Source organism: Rana temporaria, chromosome 3, assembly GCF_905171775.1.
Source record: "Rana temporaria chromosome 3, aRanTem1.1, whole genome shotgun sequence".
Taxonomy (NCBI): Eukaryota; Metazoa; Chordata; class Amphibia; order Anura; family Ranidae; genus Rana; species Rana temporaria.
Genome location: NC_053491.1, coordinates 138,822,851 through 138,841,296, shown reverse-complemented (window position 1 = coordinate 138,841,296; position 18,446 = coordinate 138,822,851). Strand labels below are relative to the sequence as shown.

At 40.9% G+C, this 18,446-nt stretch overlaps 1 protein-coding gene across 2 annotated transcripts in view; it reads left to right on the top strand.

Moving 5' to 3' along the window:
• RELN (reelin) overlaps positions 1-18,446 on the top strand; it is a 538,933-nt gene that overhangs the window by 391,148 nt on the left and 129,339 nt on the right. For both annotated transcript variants that reach the window (XM_040343494.1, XM_040343493.1), the window contains exon 28: positions 11,561-11,796. In XM_040343494.1, the coding sequence (XP_040199428.1) occupies positions 11,561-11,796 (236 nt within the window). The remainder of the gene's footprint in view (positions 1-11,560; positions 11,797-18,446) is intronic.

The following is an 18,446-nucleotide window of genomic DNA, read 5'->3' as shown; positions in this document are numbered from 1 at the left end:
GGGTCTGCATTGCTCTTTTATATACAAGAGAATTGACAGTGTTTTTTATGTATCTTTCTAATCACTGAGCTCTCATGCTAATTTTGTGACAGCTCAGAGAAAATCTTTAAACGCATTTTGGTGAACTTTGACAGTAACTGTGAAAAAAACTGTCCTGTAAAAAAAATTGGTACCTTTAAAACCATTCTAATGTATAATAAAGAAAGAATAAGTATAATACACATTAAACCAAAAGTAAACATAATATGCATTTCACTGCCTTATTATACTGTATGTTTTGTCATTCAATCTTTGCTGTTTATGTTAGTTTTCCAATCATTAAATCACTATTGATTTCAATGTTCACCAGCCCTCTGTGGTAAGAAATCATTTCAAATTGTGAATCTCAAATCGTGCTTTATTTGGTTAGACAAGCTGTTATCTCTAAACCCTGATCAAATTTTTATCGAGTTTATAATGAATTCCCATTTGTGAATTTCCAGGGGTAGACAGCAATGTCATTTTAATGAGCTAGCCACCACTACATGTTCCTTACATAATTGGTGAATACAGATGATGAATAATTTACATGTAGAATTATTAAAGAGATCAGATGTTTACAGGGGAGCCTTCAAAGATCATTTCCTCAGTTCTAAAAATAGAACAGCACACTGGGTAAGGTAGAATAATACACTCCAGTGTGCAGAGACTGCTACAACTGTTAGTCTTTTTTTTTTTTTTTTATGGTGATCAAATTGATGCAAAATATGGGCAACTTGTGTTAATGCATGAAATCCTTATTTCTATTTATAGTTTGATGCAAGGAATTTGCATGGCAGTGGCCAAATTTGCCAACTATTTACTATTTATACATAGTGTCGCACCTTCCCCCATTAAAACGCTTTGTTCTGCACTTTATCACTGTGCGGAAGTGGCTCTGCATCCTCATGTCAGAGCCTCTGGGAAGAAAAACTGTGATGCCCTGTACACACGACCGGTTTTCCCATCGGAATAAACTCCAACGTTTTTTCCAACGGAATTCCGCTCAAGTTGTCTTGCATACACGCGGTCACACCAAACTCTGACCATCAAGAACGCGGTGACGTACAACACTAAGACGAGCAGAGAAAAATTAAGTTCAATGCTTCCGAGCATAAGTCGACTTGATTCTGATCATGCATGGTTTTTAGTGGAATTGCATCCAGATGAACGGAAATTCCGATAGAATTTTTTTTCATCTGAAAAATTGAGAACATGTTCTCTATCTAATTCCGTCTGAATTTCCGACGGAAAAAGTCCGATGGGGCATACACACGGACTGAATATCCGACAAAAAGCTTCCTTCTGACTTTTTCCATCTGAAATTCCGCTCGTGTGTAGGCGGCATGAGAAGCACAGAAATGACATCACCAAATCTTACCTCACTGCAAATCTCCTGAGGATAGAGGCTCATCTACCAAAGAAATTGGGAGTTTTCACTCAAAAATTGTGAATTGTCACTTTGGTTATCCAATCATGTGAAAAGTTGATTTCTGTCATTTTGAATTCCCAGTCATGTACAGATGCTTATTGCATGATTAGATACTTGAATTGAGGTTCTCAACTCCATTAGTAAATCAACCGATGGCAATCAGAGGAAGCAGTGCCTTAGATCTCACACTGCATACATACAGTTATGATGCTGAAGGCACTAAACTCTCACATACTAAGCACATTTGCATAACGGAAGGTGCACTTCTGTTTTATTTTAGGTACGTTTTTCAGGGTGCTGCTTAGGCAGAGACCTACACAGTTATTATTTATACATGTTCCCCTCTTCACTGCCAGCAGACTGAGTTATGTGATCACCCAGCTCATTGAGAAAGCTGCAGTGTCACATAGATGCTGCGGCATGAAGGTGAATGTGTAAGGTTTTTTTTTTGTTTTGTTTTTTATTCTCCATAATTCTCTTTAACATCACGTTTTTAGGCGAGAAAGATGTTAAAGAAAAGGTAACGTAATTGTAAAAAGTAGTCTTATTGTCTCCTACAACAATCTCCCAAAATAAAAATAAAACAATATAGACAATATTCATTTACCTGCATATAAGGAAAATAAAACTTCCTGTTAAAATTAACTTAAAGTGATTGTAAAGCTACGTTATTTTTTTTTTTAAATAACAAACATGTCATACTTTACTCCACTGGGCAGTTAATTTTGCATCGTCTTCATTGTCTTCTGGGGTCTCTCAGCGGCTCCTCCCCCGCATCGTATAACCCCCTAGGAGAAGCGCTCTCCCAAGGGGCTACATTGTGGGTGCGCTCTCGAGTCCAGCATTTACGTCCATAGATGCATAATGTAGGACTCGGCCCCGCCCCCGGCGCCCGCATGATTGGATTTGATTGACAGCAGTGGGAGCCAATGGCTGCGCTGCTATCAATCTATCCAACCAAGTTGCGCTATACAAGTCATTCATTCATTCATTCATTCAAGAGCCAAGGAAATTACAGGACTCAGGTGAGTAAAATGCGAGGGCTTATTATATTGCAGCTTACCAATTATTAGATGTGATGGCTGTGTTAGTTTCATTTCTTAGGCTTTCTTTTTTCTTTTTTTAACTAATGATCTAGCCAGAAAAAAATGAAATACTCTCTTGCAGTTACAGGGATGAGACAGACCATTTAACACTGACAAGGGTGTTTAAAATGATTAGCTTTATTTATTTATGTAAAAGCCTAATCCCAAAAGAAGAACAAAATGTTTGCAGTAACTGACTCCAAAATGTATTAGCTAGATTTTGCATATTCAATTTGTTACTGTATTTAAATCTGCTAGTACTTTTAACATTCCCTCCTCCCAGACTGACAATGCTGTTGTCCAAATCTGCCTGTCCTCTTTTATTCAGAGTGGTGTCTATATAATATAGGAGGTGTGCTACTGGGCAGAACACCAGGGGAAAACAGAGGGTAAATAAAGCCTAAACAAAGAAAACCAATGCAGCCACCACATCTAATAGCTGGTAAGCTGCAATATATAACATTTTTGGTTTTGAGTGTAACCCCTTGACAGCAACGTAACACAAATATCCATCACCACTGCACTGGGCTTTTTGCTGTAGGGCGTATCTCCCTTTCACAATCCCAGCACCGAGACTGTGGTTTCACTGAGATTCCTGGGCCCCGTACTAATGATCGGGACCCGGAACTCCCAATTCCGTGTCACCTGATTGCTGTGGTAGCTTCTGATTGGCTACCACAGTGATCAGTCACTGTGAAGCCCACCCTTGTGTCTCTCTCTCTCTCTCTTTCTCTCTCTCTCTCTCTCTGTTAATGGAGGCAAGATATACATTGTATCTCTCTCTCCTTGAAGAGAGAAAAAAGTGTGTAAAATAAATAGAAATAAATAAAATAAAAATACATAGATCAAGGTTTAAACTAGGTCAGTGCCATGGTTAGTGTTTGGGTGAAAGGTCAGGGTCAGTATATTTTGGGCAGGATTTTTTTTTTCCTAAATTGTATTATTGTGTTTTAGGTAGGAGAAAAACAAAACAAAATGTGCACTATTGTTACTGGATTGTACTACAACAAATAACATTTAGCTTTAATTGTTATGATGCTTAAAGTCATATTTTAACTTATTTATCTTTTACAGAGAAAGATAGCATAGATGGCGTTATTCTGCATTTCTCTGTATAATGCACTATTCCTGGGATTTGTAGTTCTCTGTAACTGCTGGTATTCTGCATTGCGTTGTATATAATGTACTATTGCTGGGATTTGTAGACCTCTATTGCTGGTGGTATGCTCCATTGCGCTGTATAATGATTATGCTGCACAATGCAGATTACCACTGACCAGTATAGAGGAACTACAAATCCCAGCAATAATACATTATACCGCGCAATGGAGAATACCAGCAGCTATAGAGGAACAACAAATCCCAGCAATACATTATATAAAAAGCAATGCAGAATGCCAGCAGTTACAGAGGACTACAAATCACAGCAATAGTATTATATATAAAACGCAATGCAGAATACCAGCAGTTACAGAGGACTACAAATCACAGCAATAATACATTATATAAAATGCAATGCAGAATACCAGCAGTTACCGGCGGACAAAGACAAGGAGAGGAGGAGGGAGAGGAGCACTCTGGCGCTTGAGCGCCTCCACCTCTGTGGCGCCTGGGTGAACTGCACCCCGCGCACTCTCTAGAAAGTAGAAACGGCCCTGCTGCTGCCTGCTGGAGTGCTGGTCTTGATCAGGCAACTGATTTTCCGCATTGTTCCCTGGCTGCCGCCGGAAAGGCAAGTTCCCATGTTGCCTTGCGCTAACGCAGGCCCTGCACTGGAATAACAACCCAATCCAGTCCCAACTCATGTGGTGTAAATGGACCCTTAGAGTCGGTTCACACTAGGGCGACACGACTTCCAGCACGACTTTCAGAAGCAACTCCAACACGACTTGAGCATGAACCACAGGGCGATCTGGGGAGATTTACAACACGACTTGAAGTCGTCTCCAGGACAGGAGACATTCCAGTGGCCAATAAAACAACCTTTAGCTCTGGGAGAGGGAGGGGGAGGGAGGGGTTTGCCTGAGAAATGTATGTTATCTTCCTGGAAAGTAGCTTCAGTTAAGACAGTGATCCGACTTCTGAGGCGACTTCCATTGAAATCAATGGGTACAAATCGCCTTCAAGCCGGATTGAAGTAGTACAGGAACCTTTTCTGAAGTCGGATCGCCTTGAGTCGTGTGTATTAACACTGCTCCCATTCACTTCCATTGTTTTTCTCTACAGCGCGACTTGGGACGACTTGAGGCGACATGAAGTCGGATCACAAGTCGCCCCAGTGTGAACCGGCTCTTAATGCAAATAAGTTGAGAAAATAGTTTTGGAAGAGGGTGCATTTTCCTGAGAGTAGCAATTTTGTCAGTAAACAGACTCAGTGTCAGGCCCCGTACACATGACCAGTTTCCTCGGCAGAATTCAGCTTCCGACCGAGTTTATGGCTGAATTCTGCCGAGAAACCCGGCCGTGTGTACAATTTCGCCGAGGAAGCCGACGAGGACCTCGGCGAGGAAATAGAGAACATGTTCTCTATTTCCTCGTTGTTCGATGGGAGCTCTCGGCCCGCTGAGCTCCTCGGCGGCTTCAGGGCTGAACTGGCCGAGGAACTCGATGTGTTTGGCACGTCGAGTTCCTCGGCCGTGTGTACGGGGCCTAAGAGTAAAATGAGCGTAATGGAAAACAAAACATCTAGAGTCCAGAGTTTGAACTAGGGCAAAGTGGAGACCAGAGCATGAATGCAGTGTAGAATAAGGCAGCACAAACTGGCGTGTAGTTGCAGAGGGAGGAGTAGGAAGACAGTGAAAACCAAGTATTCAGGAAAAAATAGTAAACCCTTGAGAGTGTGCACAAATAATGGTTATGTAGCCATTCAGAACTTGTGTGAGAAGCGAGGCTGTATCAAACAAACACATACACATAACCCGGAATGACTGTCTGCAAGAAAGTTTGGTGCTGAAGGTTTATTCTGAGATTACTATCAGTTCTACCAGCATTTGTCTTGGCCTGTACCACCTTCCTTCCTCCCCTCCACACAGACCCTTATCACCCCCCTAGATTTGTTTCTGTGGCCCAAACATAGTGGTTGTAGTGCCAGAGGAGAAGTGTGCTGCCAACAACACAGTGAGTGCAAAGGCTATATGACGTGGGTAGGACCACAATAGCTGATGCCAGGACTTTTGTTGTAATTAGCAGTGCCTTGCCTTGACTTAGTAATATGGTGCACATCAGGGCTCCAAGAATAAAGCAATGGTGCCACAACTAAATGTGGACATAGGTGGCTTGGCTGGACAGCAGAAAATCTTTACCTGCATTATGGTAAAAAAGTGCAACTCCCAGCCCCCTTTTTATTTACCTGAGCCCAACCTCAACCCAGCATGTGCACAAGAGCAGCAGTTCTATTGGGTCTCTCCCTCCTCATAGGCTCAGAGACATTGGCTCCCGCTGCTGTCAATCACAGCCACCGAGGAGAGAATGGGGCAGAGCCATGCTCTTTGTGTCTGTGGACATAGAGCCAGCTCAGTAGCGAGCCCACACAAGTGCCCTCATAGCAAGTGGTTTGTTATGGTGGGCACTCAGCAGGGGGGTCACTGGTGGGGGACTTGAGAAAAGGAGGATGGCGGCTGCTCTGTGCAAAACCACTGCACAGAGCAGGTAAGTATAACATGTTTGTTGTTTTAAAAAAAATAAGGATTTACAATTACTTTCGTTTTTTTTATCTCCCTTCACATGCAATTCCATAGCTTAGAGCCCGGCTGGTGTAAACAAGTTGCTAAAATTAGGTTTAATACGTAAATCACTTTTGGTTTCTTTAAAAGCATATATATTATTTGTATATAATTTAACCATTTATAATGTTACAAACTAAGCATTCCCCATTCATAGCCAAGATCCCTAATTTTATAGCCAGCTCTCCTCATGCAACTAGAACAACATAAACATATGAGCATTAAAACTTTCATATATTATGTGACATGTGAATGTGGTCTGTCTATGGGTATGAATACCCTTGGTGAAACATTTTCCGGGTAAGCCCAGGTTAACACTGAGCTGCGGGAATGAAACCATGCGAGTTCAGCTTAACTCGCACAATTTCACTCCCAGTGTCAGTTCCGGTTTCGGATGCGATTTTAGAGACATGCGTGCAGGTTTCTGCACATATGTCACTGTAAATCACAGCCTGAGATCGCAAAAAGTAGTACAGAAACTTATTTTTGAAATTGGCGCAGTGCCGCAGATTGACGGCAATTGCCACCAATTTAAAATGCGATTTGACATGTCAAGTCGCATGTCAAAACGTGAACCAGGACTAAAGCTAGACTAGATTAAATATTTTGGTGTATTGTTTCCCTTGATGAAAGATCAGCACTAGAAATGTAGCTAACCTAATTTACTGAAGAATTAGAGCATTTTCACTTCCAAAATGAACCTTCATTTATCGTCATGAAAGTGGTCAAACAAGATAAGAGATCACATTGCAAAGAATACCCCAAAAACAAGACTTTCGTTTTTGCTCATTATGGACTGACTAAAGTTAACTACATGCCGACCAGCCGCCGCAGTTCTACGGTGGCAGGTCAGCTCCTCTGCGCGAGAGCATGTAGTATAACGTCACCTGGCGAAACGGCCACTAGGGGAGCGCGCCCCCCGCTCGCTCCTGACTCCAGTGCACGTGCCCGGCAATCACCGCCGGCACCCGCGATCGCTCGTTACAGATCGGGGAGCTGTGTGTGTAAACACAGCTCCCGATCCTGTCAGGGGAGAAATGCCTGACCGTCTGTTCATACAATGTATGAACAGCGATCAGTAATTTCCCCTAGTAATTCCACCCCCCCTACAGTTAGAACACACCCAGGGAACATACTTGACCCCTTCCACGCCCCCTAGTGTTAACCCCTTCCCCCCAAAAATGTGTCAAAAGTGTCCGAAGTGTCCGCCATAATGTCGCAGTACCGAAAAAAAATCGCTGATCGCCGCCATTACTAGTAAAAAAATATATATTAATAAAAATGCCATAAAACTACCCCCTATTTTGGAAACGCTATAACTTTGGCGCAAACCAATCAATAAACGCTTATTGCGATTTTTTTTACAAAAAACGATGTAGAAGAATACGTATCGGCCTAAACTGAGGAAAAAAATTGTTTCTTTATATATTTTTGGGTGATATTTATTATGGTCAAAAGTAAAAAATATTCATTTTTTTCAAAATTTTTGCTCTATTTTTGTTTATAGCGCAACAACTAAAAACCACAGAGGTGATCAAATACCACCAAAAGAAAGCTCTATTTGCAGGAAAAAGAGGAAGCCAATTTTGTTTGGGAGCCACGTCGCACGACCACGCAATTGTCAGTTAAAGCGACGCAGTGCCGAATCGCAAAAAGTGCTTAATGAATATGCTGAACTTGTACTGACTTCAGTTATTTGCAGGAAAAAAAATAGTTTTTACAGATTTTCTTTGCACGCAATTGGGTAAAACTTACAAAGTGAATATTCACTTAATTTCACCTTGTTTACTAGTATAAGTGAACATTCACTTTGAAAATTAAATGCTTTAGGCGCCTTTCACACGGACGGCTGTTCTGCCGCAGTTAAAAGCATGTTTCTTTCTTTTGAAATTCAAGACTCCAGGCACAGCGATCGGCTGCATTTGTACACTGCGATTAGCTGCGTTTACATGCAGCTATGTTTAGCTGCGGTTGGCCATTGTTGTCATCCCCATAGCAACCGTTTTTATTTTGATGTGCTTCCTGTTGTTTTTTCTTTTGTTCACGCTGCTATCCGCAGCTGACACAATGCACTGCGATTACCTACAGTTATGTGCAGATAGCTGTGCAAAATCGTTCCTGGACGCAGTCAAATCTATTTTTTCTATCTGCACCAAACTGCATGTAATGAAAACACAGCTAAACGCAGTGTGTGAATGGGGCCATTGTGTGCTTTCAGCTGCGGTAGAAAATTATAAAATCCGCACCTAAAAGCACCATTCTATCCACCCGTGTGAAAGAGGCCTTACTCTGTTAGTAAGTGAATCCCAATGTATTCCAATGATACCATTGTGCCTGTTAATGCAACAGTTGTTTAGTTCAGTCTAATTCTATTAGCTTTCTAAATGTCAAAGAACATAGAGAAAAAAAGAGACAATCCATAATTGGTGGAAAGTATGAAACCACCACATAACATATGAGGACATATATATACAGTGCTTTGAAGTGTTCTAGTGACTTGTATCAGAACACATTGAAAAAGTACAAACAAATGGCAACCACCTCAACCTGTAACTAGCCTTTGCAGCAAGGAGCACATGGAAGGGTGACACATTTCAAAAAACAACAAACACAAATTCCCAGCTCACTTACCAGCCAGCCAACAACAAACTGAATTGACAGTGTCTAACAGTTAACATTAAAAACATGGGGAAAAGCTCTCCACTCTCTCCAACACATCTCCCAACCTGGGACTCATGAAAAAAGCATGGCTTGTAACTACTATGAGTTATGAGATATTGTCCAGGCAGCCCAGGTTGTTCTGTGCCAACAAATGTTCCAGATCTATGAGGGAATCCATCTTCAGTTACCATTTGGCCAGGGTGGGCATACTTGGACATCTTCAGTGCCTGGGTATAGTGACTCGTGCAGCCATCAGAAAGTGCTGAAGGATGTCACGTTTAGCGGGCAGAATAGATAATAAGGTGATTTGAGGGGTATTAGGGACAAATGTTCTCATAACTCTACAGTACAATTAAAATATAGAAGCCCAGAACCGATCTTGATCAGGGGGCAATCAGCCCTGACTCTATAGGTTGGAGGATTAAGATAGGAAGGAGAAGACAAGATAGAATAAATGCAACGGTTGTTTAAAAGGATCATTTTGTAGTGAGATCATATTTCCTATGCCGTAAGATCCTCAGCAACAAAGCTTCTTGCTTTGTTTTTTTAAAATACAACATTATGGCCCTGTTATATTGAATTTACTGATTTCGCTACATGTTTTACTTTGGAATTATATTACTGCAAAAAAGACTGTAAAATACATGGATTTGGATATGTTAGCTAGAATTACAAGAACTTAAAATTAACCCATGAATCATTAGCAGGGGTTCCTAGTACCACAGGCGTTAAACCCCTCTGTCAAGATCATCAACACCTATGATATTAACACATTCTCTGTGCAGCTTGTGATAGCAGCTGGGCAGGTGTTATCACTCACAAGGCTTCACAACACAGCCTAAATAAAGAAGACATTTGTCATTTTTATTTATTTATTAAACATTCAGTATGTTCCAGACTCAACCTTGAAGCTGACACCTTGTTGAGAGTTACGTTCAAGACCTCTTATAATATGTGCCAGCTACAACAGCCACAATAAGTACAGAATACAAAATACCTTGTTGCAATGTGTGCAGATTAAATCATAAAAACAGCTACAAGGTCCAAAACCGATATTTCCTGTTATTTGGAATCTTCGACAGAGACAAAACACTGAACCTGCTATGCTTTTGTTATTTCTGTGTTCATTCCAGCAGAACTATTGTTTTTAAATGATGGAACAATACCTCCAAATACATTCACTGTACTTTTATGCATGAGAGTGATTTGGAATTTGTAATTTGTGTGGCTTTTAATCAATAGATTGAAAAGAAACAAATAATTTAACAGTGTTGCATAGGAATATAATATGTTTGCATGTATCATAACTCTGTCAGAGATTTATTGGTGAAGCAGTTAATTATTGTTTCCATCACTATTCAAAAAGTAACAGTTAAAGTGTAATTATAGGCAAAACTTTGTTAAGTTTTTTTTTTATAAAAAAAAAAGGAAGGGGTAAAACCCCTATCTTTGAGAGGAACTTTGCCCAAAGTGAGGGTGCAGATGGGAGCAGGAACAGGTATGCCACCTGGAAGATTATTCCTCACCTTCTGTTTCAGTGACATAAAGTTTTGGATTTACCATTACTTTCTATCCCAGTGACAATGGTTCTAAAAAAATGCTTTGCATAAAGATATACTTTAATAATTTACAGGATTATCCTGGGCAGCTCTTTTATTTCTTTTTATTTCCCTTGAAAGTAAAATAAAATTGAATTGATGGCTAAAATCTAGCAAACAAAGGCAACGAGAATGATGTAACTGTGGTCTTATACAATGTTCACATTGTGTGGGCTGAATGAAAGATATGTAACAGATTCCTCTCTCCATGCTAATGAATCTTTTCTGCTAGCTATCATATTTTGACAGCCAGCACCACTGACAGTCAAACCACCCCAAGAGTCCCAGCATCTGAATGAATGCAGGCACTGTTCGGTCAACAATTTTTTACCCGCCTCCTTTGATATTTCAATGGAAGGATGTGGGGCAGAGTGGTGCAGATAGAGCAACCTTATGATTAGATGGCCAGTACACTGGTTCATCCGAAGAGTTTACCTTTACAGGTTTGTTGATGATGTCTGTTGAGGTGTTAGGTATTGGTATTGTCTATCGGTATGTTTTATTAGTCAGGGGTAAATAGTTTATTGGAAACCTTTAGCAGCACATTGTAAAGGTTCTATAACAGGCACTTGGAGAGCAAGTGCTCACAGTCCCAATTGGGAGAGTCTGTGAAATATTTGGCTGATGCTTTGATCTGAATGCTATTAAAAGTTTTATACTGATCGTTTTAATTTTTTTTACCATTTAGGGTATAAGTACATGGTGCTCAGATGATGTAACATCTTCTGGGTCCATCACATAACACAGCCTGTTATGTACAAGCTATGAATTCATATTAATTTGTGTACGTAATAAAGCAGTGCCCCCTTTTTCCATTATAGTAGATACAGTAGTATTATTATTATTATCTTCATTATAATTATTATATTATGTTTAATGGTGCATACAATGTGATACTAATTAACTTAAAATCAAAATGTTATCATTTGCATCAGGAATCGTTTAAAAATTTGGGGTAATATTATGCATCAATTTATTGTCATATTCTGAGAAAAATAGCTGTAACATTGTGGTAAAATATTAACATATTTCTTTATGAAATAGCTAAATGTAGGCTGCACTAAGGAATTCAGTGGTGAGGCACCAGTCCTTCTCCAGTACTCCCATGATGCCGGTTTGTCTTGGTCATTGGTGAGAGAAGGATGTTATCCTGCATCTCCTGGAATAAAAGACTGTGAAGGAAGTGCTAGAGTGCTGGGTGAACCAACTGCTTACTATCCTGGAGATTATGAGGAATGGATCCGAATAACAATTGTAATACCAAGATCACTAGCTTCAAGGTAGGCTGCCTACTTGTAGAATGCTCCTCCCTCTAGCTTTAAATGCTTGTGTATATTGCTTCTGTTGTGCTTGAAATCATGCATAAGCCTTTAGTTACTTACTTACTTTACTTACTTCATTACTTTCATTGAAAACTGCATGCCACTACTTCAGTTTTAAGAATCCCAGGGTCTCGCCTAATGTCTTTCTACTCTATTTACCCTAAAACTGCTACTCGCCCACATGTGGTTGTTCTAACAACTCAGTATTTTTATATGTATTATTTTTCTCCTTTTTATTTGCCTAATAAGCTATAATAATGTTCTTGAATGTTGTGTGTCCTGTAATTTCAGCTCTTTATTGTAATATTCAATACTGATCTGACATCTATATATGCACATTCCCAATTAATGGACTATGTGTTGTGTGCTGTAGCATATATAGAGGATAAATTATATGCATGCCAAATAAAATAAAATTTGATTATTTAATGGTGGTGTACTGTATGAAGTGTTCATTGGTTAAACATAAGGATAATATTGGCTGCTTTGGTAGTGAGAGGCCTGCAGGGGGGCGAAATCTAGTAATATGATATTCTAAACAGACTTTGCAATATGTGTACACTGGTGACAATCAGTCATTGGTACAATATGCAAGCAGCAAACAGAAAATCATTACAAGTGGGCAGAACAACCACTTGTGACAATATACAGGTAACAAATGGGCAACAAACAGGCAATCTAAATGATATAGGATCAAAAAACAGGCAATTGTGACAATATATCAATAGTCTTGACAATATGTACTCCAGCAAAAATCTTCCTCCCAGGATAAACTTCTTTCTCTCCCAACAAAAGCTTGCCCCATCCCCAGCAAAGCCTATCTCCCTCAGAAGAGACCCAAACAGGAGAAAAAAACCTTCCCTAGCAAAACTCCCCAGTAGCAAACTCCCTCTTTTTCCTTTGAAATACTTATCAGACCTCAGATACAGTAGTACCCAGCAGAGTGAGGGTGGTCCTCCTAAGCTTCCATCAGAGCCCAGAAGGAGCTTAGAAGAGTTTTACTAGGCTCTGTGGAGCCTCTGTATCTAAGGTCTGACAGGGTTGATGGGGGTCGTACTGCAGATCCACAGGTAATGTGGCAATGTGCGTTAGGCACTGGTCCTAAAACACCTCAACACGGCTGTACCCAGGTGGACATAAACCAATAAATACTGTATAATACAGTCCTGATCAAAAGTTTAAGACCACTTGAAAAATTGCAAAAAATCATATTTTACATTGTTGGATCTTAACAAGGTTCCAAGTAGAGCTTTAACATGCAACAAGAAGAAATGAGAGTGAGACAAAACATTTTTTGAGCATTCAATTTAATGAAAACAACGAATAAACTGAAACAGGCTGTTTTTCAGCTGATTAAAAGTTTAGGACCACACCTCCAAAAAAATAACTAAACCCCCCCAAAACAGAAATCCAACTTCCAAACATAAACTCAGTAATGAGTAGCTCCGCCGTTATTGTTGATCACTTCAAAAATCCGTTTCGGGCTTCTTGATGCAAGCGTTTCCATGAGGTGAGTGGGAAAATGTCTCCAAGTGGTGAAGACAGCCGCACGAAGGCCATCTACTGTATGGAACTGTTGTCCATTTTTGTAAACTTCCCTTGCCATCCATCCCCAAAGGTTCTCAATTGGATTTAGATCAGGGGAACACGCAGGATTGGCCAAAAGAGTGATGTTATTCTCCTGAAAGCAGTCCATTGTCCTGCGGGCATTGTGTACTGTAGCATTGTCCTGTTGAAAAACCCAGTCGTTACCACACAGACAAGGGCCCTTAGTCATGAGGAATGCTCTCTGCAACATCTGGACATAGCCAGCGGCCCTTTTTACGCCCCTGCACTTCCTGAAGCTCCATTGTTCCTCTGAAGGAAAAAGCACCCCAGACAATTATGGCGCCCCCTCCACTGTGGCGCGTAGAAAACATCTCAGGTGGGATCTGCTTGTCATGCCAGTAACATTGGAAACCATCAGGATCATCAAGGTTACATTTTTTCTCATCAGAGAATAAAACTTTCTTCCACCTTTGAATGTCCCATGTTTGGTGCTCTCTTGCAAAGTCCAAACGAGCAGTTCTGTGGCGTTCAAGGAGACAAGGTTTTTGAAGACGTTTTTTGTTTTTGAATCCCTTCAGTCTCAGGCCCCGTACACACGGCCGAGAAACTCGACGTGCCAAACACATCGAGTTCCTCGGCGTGTTCAGTCCTGGAGTTCTCCCATAGAACAACGAGGAAATAGAGAACATGTTCTCTATTTCCTCGCCGAGGTCCTCGTCGGCTTCCTCGGCCGAAAGTGTACACACGGCCGGGTTTCTCGGCAGAATTCAGCTCTGAACCGAGTTTCTGGCTGAATTCTGCTGAGAAACTCGGTCGTGTGTACGGGGCCTCAGATGCCGTCTGATGGTTATGGGGCTGCAGTCAGCACCAGTAAGGGCCTTAATTTGGGTCGAGGATCGTCCAGTGTCTTGATGAGACCCTTCTTATGCAGTTCAGCAACCCAACCACGTTCAAAAAGGGAGAGTTTTTTTATCTTTGCCATCACAACGTGTGACTACCTGACAGAAGATAATGAATCCACATCTTTGCACAGATTTGGCCTTTTTAAAGGCATGTGGTCAGGGCCGGACTTACCATTGGCCTTGACTGGGCTCAAGCCCAGGGGCCCCACCCAATAGGGGGCCCCCTTTAAAAATTTTTTTTTTTTTTTTTTTTTTTTTTTTTTTTAGGGGTCCGGAGGTCCCCAGGGGCCCGGAGGCCCCCAGGGCCCCGGACGGCAACCCCCCTTTTTTTTATTTATTTTTTGTAAAAAAATGTTTTTTTTTATATATTTTTTATTTTTATATATATAATATTATATATATATATATATATATTTTTTTTTTTATTATTATTATTAAAGGGCCCAGGGGTCTCCAGGGCCCCGGATGGCAACCCCCCTTTTTTTTATTTATTTTTTGTAAAAAAATGTTTTTTTTATATATTTTTTATTTTTATATATATAATATATATATATGTATATATATATATATATTTTATTATTATTATTAAAGGGCCCAGGGGTCTCCAGGGCCCCCGGATGGCAACCCACCTTTTTTATTTTTTTATAAAAAAAATTACATTTTTTTTTATATATATATATATATATATTTTTTTTTATTAAAGGGCTCAGAGGTCCCCAGGGCCCCATGTGGCAACCCCCCCTTTTTTATTTTTTTTATAAATGTTTATTTTTTTATTTTTGTTTATTTTTTTATTTTTTATTAAAAGGCCCAGAGGTTCCCAGGGGCCCAGAGGTCCCCAGGGCCCCCGGGTTTGGCAACCTCCTTTTTTTTATGTATTTTTTATAAATGTTTTTTTTTTTATTATTAAAGGGCCCAGAGGTTTATTTCTTCTTTTTATTAAAAGGCCCAGAGGTCCCCAGGGCCCCGGATGGCTACATATATTTATATATATTTGTTTTCTTCTTTATTTCTTCTTTTTTTTGTAAAGGCCCCCCCGCTTCTCAATTTGCGGCAGCCCCCACGCTTCTCAATTTCAGGCGGCAGCACCCCCACCCCCCCTAGGTTCTCTGCTTCAGGGGGCCCATGCCTTAAGCTGTGCAAGGGGCCCCAAAATTCCTCATGGCGGCCCTGCGCATACCTCCCAACACGCACGGATTCTGTGGGACTTTCCCGCACAGACAGCTTCTTCCCGCAGTCCCGCAAAAGGGTTAATTTTCCCGCACTGCAAGAGGAGGCAGCACGGAAGCAGGAGGAACCGGAGTGGTGTGTGGAGGACTGTGGCTGCTGAAGGGAAGATAGCCGAGAGCAGTCTGTGGCCCCGGCTGTTGGCACAGGTGAGAGGCACTCCCCCCTCAACAACTGCAAAATCCCCCCCCGCTCAACAACTTTAATGCGCTCCCCCCCGGCTCAACAACTTCAATTCGCCCCCCCCCCCCCGCTCAACAACTTCGATCCCCCCCAAAATTCTCGGCTCCAGGGGGCCCCTTCAACACTCAAGCCCAGGGGCCCCCACCACCCTAAGTCCTGCCCTGCATGTGGTGCTAAACTTTTGATCAGCTGAAAAACAGCCTGTTTCAGTTTATTCGTTGTTTTCATTAAATTGAATGCTCAAAACATTTTTTGTCTCTCTCATTTCTTCTTGTTGCATGTTGAAGCTCTACTTGGAACCTTGTTAAGATCCAACAATATAAAGTATGATTTCTTGCCATTTTTCAAGTGGTCTTAAACGTTTGATCAGGACTGTACAATTTCCCTTTTCTTTTTATTTCTTCTCCCTCATCTACATTTGACTTGTATAAAGGAGTATCCTGTTTATCCACTTTTGGTATTGGACCTAGCATTTGCACCTAGAATGTGGTGCATTGTAAATTTAAAAAACATTTATACAGAAAAAATGCCCCCCGTACCCTGCAAACAAGCTGACATCTGGGGTAAAATCATGTGATTTCAAAACAACAAATAAACACCTTTACGGATCTTTAACACCTTGCCATCTGCTGGTATATGACTCCAGTATGTCCTGATGGTTACTAATTATTACTGTGCAAATTAGAAACTGACTCCTGAATATGAAAAAGTATGTCAGTGGCAGTCCCTGGTGATTAGGGTCAAGGTGCAATAAGGTTATAAATACAGTGTAAGCTTTCTTGGCCATGGTTCAGAAATAACATATTTTTTTGCGCAGTAATAATCACTTCTGGGACTTCGAGCTAGTTGTCCTTTCCCAGATACTGTGTACTTGGACCGACATGTTTCCAGATGGCAAGAAAGCTCTGCACAGCAAGGACATACTGTTCAAATCCCCTCTCTTTCCCCTGGAAAAGAGAGCAAGTGATTGACTGGCTTGTACAATTCATCTCAGCTTGCCGTCACGTCCACCGCTCCTCAGGAGCTTGTTTGCAGAGTCATATGCTGAAAGTCACAGCAGCCATTAAGAAGTAGTAAATGTGGTAGAATGACAGTTCATGTTGATGGCACTAAAGAAACAAGATGAAATGAAAATAAATTATGCCACCAAGCTCCACGCACATTCCTTTTATTAACATATTTTACTGTTGAAAGGAGAATTAGGCATAGAAAGCTGAGCACACAGAAGATTAATAAAATGCCCAGCACCTGACAGAGGTATGAATAAAACGATGTACATGCACAGCCATCATCTCTACCTGGCTAAATTGCCTACTGGAGTTTTCTGAATGTGATCAGCTAGCCAGGGTTATTATTTATGAATGTATGTACCTAAAACATCTTTATGCTGTGCTGTATATTTCATAAAGGAGCACCAGTGAAATATTAAAAACATCAAAGGAAACTATGATAAACTAGGAGGATATGCGGATGCTGTACACAAAGATTACATAGTACAAATGGATATAGTTCAAAAACGACGTTGCCTACACACCATCGTTTTTTCCAAATGCTCTAGCAAAGCGCGGTTATGTTCAGCACTCTTTTCCATTGAAGCTCGCTTCATAACTTGCTTCTGAGCATGTGCAGGTTTAAAAACGTTGTTTTAAACGTCGTTTTAGCTACACAGTGATTTTTTGTGACACAAAAGATGACGTTTTGAAAAACGAAACAAAAAATTGAAGCATGCTCGAATTTTCTTTTTGTCGTTTTTCAGAAGACATAAAACAGCGGTATGATTATTTCAGATTTTAGGTGCTGAAAGCGGTACCATTATTTTGCAAGGAAATTTGGTGTTTTACATTGTAGGCCTGTAATCCTTATGAATAACTCACTTAAATCTGTCCAAACAAGAGTCTAGTAGGCATCCCGGGTATGAAAAAGTAATATAATAAATAATTATAACAAATAATAATATAATTATAATAAAAAAAAATCAATAATATAATCAACTCAAAATCACTGAAATTTGCTCAGTTGCAGAATTGTCGCTGTCATTACTTTTATTATTTTTATTGGCGAATTTCCCCACAAATCGCTATCGCTCAATTCTGCAAGTGATTATAATTTATTATCGCTGTTTTCTAGCTGCTCTAAACCACTTTTGACATAAAGGGACACTTTTAATTGCTATGGACAATCTACAGTTTGCAGGCAGAAAGAACAGTTTTTATTATACAAAAGTACATGCAGAACACTGGGCAGACCACTAGGGACAAAGGGGGTGTGTATTTTTTACATACAGTACTGTAATCTATAAGATTACAGTATACTGTATGTAATGTGTTCATTTACTTTTTTGAATTTGGCGCCGTACTCTGCCCCCGTGCGTCGTAACGTCGCAGGGAACGGAGATCGGCGGCACACAGGGACACTGTGTGAATCAAGCGAGGACCCCGCTCGCTCACACAGCGGGGATGCATCGCAGGATCCAGGGACAAGGTAAGTAACTTTATCTGTGGCTGCTGCGAGGCGAGCCTGAGTCTGGCTTGGGGATACCGCTTTTGGTACAGAAATCTTACCCCGAGCCAGACTCGGGAATACCGCCAGGGGGGTTAATATACAATGGTAGCAGCATAGGCGTACACACAGGGTGGGCCAGGTGTGCCCAGGCACACCCTAATCACTCTGTGCAGCACAGATTCCCCCTACTGCCCTTGTTTCCCTCCTCCTCCCCCCCTCTGCAGCACTGCCGGGTTCCTTACTCTC